We start from the raw sequence: 6,000 nt of genomic DNA, 5'->3' as shown, positions 1-6,000 counted from the left end.
GCTACTTAAGACACAACTTAGTAAAAGGCTTAATGTTTACTTATTAAAAAAAAGAAAAAAAAATTGTGGCAAAGCCAATTACCAGATACTTTGGGCCTAACACTGAAACTTTTATTATTTTAATTGCAGTGTTAAATAAATATATTCTCTTTAGATTAATAGTTCCCACTGAAAGAACAAGATCCGCAACATTGCTGCTTCATATATTCTATTAGATAATAAAAAGGAATTAAAGTACAGTTATTATCCTAGTATTGTGGGTACCTTTCACATCCTTCAAGAAATTGTTACAAAAATCTGATACTTTAAGAAGTATTTCGGAAGTTACAGCTAGGTACATCATGCAAAAGACAGCATGTGGTGCCGAATTCTTGTTATTTAAATAGGCCTAGTTACAAACCACACAAACATAAGGAATGGTGAAATACCATCAACGAGTTGACAATTCAGTTTGGTCATGCTGTATAGAGAATGAATGAACAAACCACCTCTCTCTCTCTCTCTCTCTCTCTCTCTCTCTCTCTCTCTCACACACACACACACACACACACACACACACACACACACACACAGAGAGAGAGAGAGAGAGAGAGAGGTGGTTTGTTCATTCATTCTCTCACACACACACACACACACACACACACACAGAGAGAGAGAGAGAGAGAGAGAGAGAGAGAGAGAGAGAGAGAGACAGACAGAGTTACATGTATATGTGACCCACTATATTGTAAGTTAAGGAACAAAGGAAAACTCAACAGCCAGTATCCATGAGGAGTCAACAGCTTATGCCCTAAATGGTTCCTGGGAATAAACTGTATTAGAACTAAAATATGTGTGCAAATTCTAAGGCAATGTATTAGAATAGAAGGTCAGTCAAACACATGAGCTTTAATTCAATACCGATATCATCACTTCGAAAGAAAAACAATGGTTATTATAACTGCAAAGGGAGCTGCAATGACTCAAGGCTATTCTTAGTTTCAGTCTTAAAAAAAGTGAAAATTACTTTACACTACATTCAGTAAATGTACTGTCTAAAAATATGGTAAGAAGTGTGTCATACACTGACAGCTGAATATCATATCTGGACATAATTTACACACATTTCCAGCTCCCATTTCCAGAGATTCAATACACACAATTTCACTTGAGTATCGTACTTCATATGACATGCCTTTTATTTTAATTAACCAAAGATAAAGTGCAAATATTTTTTTCTAGTAGTCTAATAGTAAAAGGAGAAATTCTGCAACACTAACTGTTTATATATGGATAAGTCCAAAGTCCTGTGTTTTTATTACAGCATTGTTAAATGACAGAGACAGTTTAAACTGAAAAACACACACATTACATGGTATAAAAAATACGTTCACTGATATCTGTGCAAAGACTATTTAGTGAATTAAATTAACAATACTGATGTGTTATCTGAATATGAGTGCACTGTTCTCAGTATACCAATTATTGCTCCTTAGAGGGTAACGTTCTGCAAGGTTCTGTGAATATGAAAAACTAAATACATTAAAACAATATTTATTCACTTCACTCAGCTTTAATCATCATCACCAATTTGTGATACCTTTATATCTGATGATGCACGGAAAAGATTACACCATAGCCTAAAATGTGAAAATCTTCCCAATAATTACAGTTTTACAGTGTTGCCTTTAAAATTCGACTGTTCATGTCAATATATCATCCAGCACCTACTAATTGGACGGCTTCAGTTTTAGCTATCATGAGCATTATAATAAAATGAATCTCAGCTTGGAGTACATACAAGCTGTTCTTTAAACTTAAGCTTGTTCAAGGAGCAGCAGCAGCAGTAGTGCATATGCTTCAATAAAGAGAAACTCTAAACTGAAAGAACAGGAAAAACAATATGCAGATTATAAATAAAAAAGATTTATTCTCTAACAAGTGAACTGTATATCTTATAAAACTACTTTGTTTAGGAACACCATTTAATTTACCAAAAATATCTAGATAACAAAAGTTACTTTTTGCCTTCAGTGTAACATTTCTCCAGTAAAACAGCATTGTGTTCTATAAATCATAAATTCTTGGTAAACACAAACAGACTGAACATTTACATCATATTCACTACTGTCTGATACAACTGTGTAGAATACACAGATACAGTCAGAGTCACATAATCACAAACTGTTTAGCTGTCATTTTTATATTTTGAAATTTACAGGATGTCCTGATAGAGAGCTGGTACAGCTTTGTAATTCCACAAATACGTTTAAAGATAGGTTCACTGTGCTTTTCCAGAAATGATAGTGACAAAATTAACTAAGACACTGCGTAAGAATTGTCCTTTCTAGAGGTAAACAAGTTGCTAACACAACTTCTCTGTTAGCAAACTTCAGTAAACTAATCAATAAGTTCTTTTATTTTTTGATGCACTACTTTACAATACCATTTCTAATTTAAGTTCTTTAACAGAACAAATACTCAGTCCAATGAAGACTGAATCAGTGGTAGAGAAAATTGTTGTCGTGCCTAACTAGAAGGGAGAGTCACTTGAATTCAGCTTCACCTTTGCTGCACAATCTTTCATCTAAGTAACGAACATGCACACACAGTGTACAGAGACTGTTTATATGACCCTACACATGGGTTAAACAAAAATTAACCCCTGAGCCAAAACATATATAACATTTATTAAACTCGTGCTGAAAAAGCACCCCTGGGGAAGGAACACCCCAATGAGAACAGAGCCTTTGTAAGCCCTGCATGCCCCAGTGCACTGGTCTCTCTTGTCAAACCAATCACCTTCAACCTGATTAAATTTTAAAATGAAAATTCTGTTAACAAACTACAGTCTCATGACTGCACCTTTTCTTGTAAGGTGCTCTGTTGTTAACTAACAATGGTCACAGCCTTCAAAAATTTATATGTCCTTGGGAATGCCAGCTTCCCAGCAACTGATATAAAATTTTCTTCCACTCAACGTTCTCAGGAAGTGTCACTACAGTTTATATGTGACCAGATCCCTCAATCACATCTCCACCACGATGGCCATTGCTGGACTCAATCCCACTGTCTTCAGTCTCTTCTCCACTGTCAAGCAGCGACGCTTCTCCTTTAACAGCTTCCACCAGAGATCTGCGTTTAGCACCACTTGGAGGGTCAAGGAGGAAGGGAGATCCACTAGGCGGCAAGTCAAGCTTCAGGCGATCACGAGTATGTCTCAGTTCACCAAGGCCTGAAGGGGATAAAGGAGATGACGGCGATAGCAGTTCAGGGGGAGAGTCCCTATCATCAGGCCTTGCTACCCTATCAACTGTCAAAGGCGTCCCCTGTTTGGGCCTTAATGTAGGAGAGTCGGTAGCCAGTCTATCTTTCGACTCAATTTTTGATGAATTCCATGGAAATTTCTTGTCCTTGAATTCCAACTTCGTTGGGCTACCTGTAACACCTTGTGTCTGAATCTTTTGGGGACTAGTCTCTGCCACACAGGTACTATTATTCACTGTATCTGTGTGGTCAGCCTCACTATCACAAACACTTGGAACTTGCAGTATCTCCAAATTTGTACAATCCGAACTTTTTACACTGCTTAACATGGACTCTTTACCAGGGAAGAACTGACTAACATTGCTTCCAACAAGTGAGTCTGTACTTGATGGATTGAACTGGAATGGACGTGCTGTACTACTGATAAAAAATTCTCTGTCTTCGGGAACAGCACCTAGAAAAAAAAAAAAAATTCTTTTTACTGTTATAGATTTCAATGTTCATTAATATAAGCACAAAGCTTAAAGCACAAACAACACGTTTTTAAGTTAGACTATGTGAAAACTATTATTTAAATTGCTCCATACTTTTATTGCGATTAAGTAAAAGTAGATGTCTTAGATATAATGCGCAACGCTTTGGGAGATATAGTCAATGTGTGAAGAAAAAAGTTTAATCAACAGGTGGTTTACTATGAATAGCTAACGAGCTTCAAATGTTTAAATGAAACTACTAGGGATGTAGTTTCTATTTGTTGTTCATATTCAAGTGATAGAAATAACCTGTTCTTCAGTCTTTACCACTGGTGGCAAAAGCATACATTTACACAGATGACTGTTTCTTCTCGGTTGTGAATTGACTGGAGTAATGATCTGAAGGACTAGCTGTGTTTAATGACATTTTGGATAACATGTCACATATTTACATAACAGTTGAGTATATAGCCATCTTAAGTTCCATATATGCTGCAGAAAAGCACAATTTACACTATAAATGGCAGAGAATATATGAAACTCTGAAGCATGACTGTTTGTTGCAAAATGCGTGACAGGCTGCACAAGTTCAATTTGTGAAATATGCATCTTTATTATTATTATTACTATTATTTGTTCCACTAGATCCTACATGTACAAGGACATACAAAGATACTGGACAAACTTGAAGTTTTTGAACAAAATTCACTTTACAGTATGTGATACAAATTTTAAACTATAAATTATATGGCATTGCTAAACAGATAAGATTATGTGAGATGATACACTCATAACTGAGAACAACACACTTCATCAGACTAGATTTACATTTAAAACTTAATTAACGGCAAATTAGCGAAATTAAAAATTAAAACAAAAATAAATTCATAATAAGAAACTCAGGCCAGTTATACACTATTCCATAAACTTATACATTCAGATAAATGGTATCCGTAAATTATCTTTACAATGTAGCACTTAAATAACTTTAAAACTATACTACATATTAACAAATGATTTTCAACAGGTGAAACTGTGGACGCCACAGGAAGAAGCTCAGTGATTGGGCTGGTTCGTCCAGGCAATGCCCAAAACCTCACACCACTGGACTTCCTCCTGTGGGATTTTGTAAATTATCTGGTGTACAGAACCACCTACAGGACTCTAAGGCATCCATTTGCAGTGCATTTGAACATGTCACTGTCGAGATCTTGAATCATATGTGGAGAGAAATGGAATTCTTACTGGACATTATCCATGCCACTAAGGGTGTTTTGCTTTTTTGTTTGTTTGTTTATGAGATGCTCCATTAGAATATTTGTAATACTACGTGTGCATATTGTGTGTGTGTGTGTGTGTGTATGTATGTGTGTAGTGTAATGTAATGATTGTGTGTGTGTGTGTGTGTGTGTGTGTGTGTGTGTGTGTGTGTAGTGTAATGTAATGTAATGTTTGTGTTGGATGATGATGATGAGAGATGGTAAAACCTGCTGCTGCCACATAGCCTAATCCTTGCGCCATGGGGGCCACCATGCTTAATCTCCCAATCTGACTGATGGCTCACCATCAACAGTGTCACATGCCCTCACTTCACAAGACACTGCTGAGAGGTTTGGTATTGAAACCAGGACATTGACACAAAGTTTGATGATCAGGAACTTTGCCACCCTCTCTCCTTCCCTTCCCAGCCAAATATTGGCAGTGAAAATTTTTCCCACCAATGGATTCAAACTGGCTAACCTCAGAGGTGGAGCACCACCACACAAGCATGCGTTAGCAACCTCGGCAATGGGTGTGGGGGTTGAGAGGGGGGTAGGGGTCACTAGTCACTAAGGGTGTACACACTGACATGTATGAATGAGAAAACAAAGTTTTATTAATTGTCTTATCACATGCTGTAAACCATTTGTTAATACCTAGCGTTATTTTAAGGGAATTAAAGTCTTAAGTTGTAAGATAATTTATGGGCACCTTGTACTCTAGTACAGTCAAACACTGTTCACTAAGATTACAAGAATTGTTAAAACAAATTTGATTTCAAGCAGTCAACAACAGAATAAAAAGAATGTCTAAGAAATATATTTTTCACTTTATTCCCAAATGTGTTTCTATTTTCCCTACTGATACAGGTAATTAATTGTACAGCACAATGCCCACATTTCTAACATGAAGCAAAATTTTGGTCAGTCTTTGACTGATAAGGCAAATGTCTGCACTAGAACGAGTATTATGATCATGAACAGATTTATTGGTTCTTATTAAGAAAGGTCACAGTTTTCAG

The 6,000-nt window shown here is 36.4% G+C and overlaps 1 protein-coding gene across 1 annotated transcript in view; it reads right to left on the bottom strand.

Annotated features, from left to right (window-relative positions):
* Positions 1-649: 649 nt before the first annotated feature.
* Positions 650-6,000, bottom strand: part of LOC124594047 — a 642,515-nt gene continuing 637,164 nt past the window's right edge. Inside the window, exon 15 of the mRNA XM_047132397.1 lies at positions 650-3,700. Coding sequence (XP_046988353.1) covers positions 2,985-3,700 — 716 coding nt within the window. The 3' untranslated portion in view covers positions 650-2,984. The remainder of the gene's footprint in view (positions 3,701-6,000) is intronic.

Source organism: Schistocerca americana, chromosome 2 (assembly GCF_021461395.2).
Source record: "Schistocerca americana isolate TAMUIC-IGC-003095 chromosome 2, iqSchAmer2.1, whole genome shotgun sequence".
NCBI classification, from domain to species: domain Eukaryota; kingdom Metazoa; phylum Arthropoda; class Insecta; order Orthoptera; family Acrididae; genus Schistocerca; species Schistocerca americana.
Note: the sequence above shows the minus strand (reverse complement) of the source record. Positions and strands in the feature narration are given on the sequence as shown.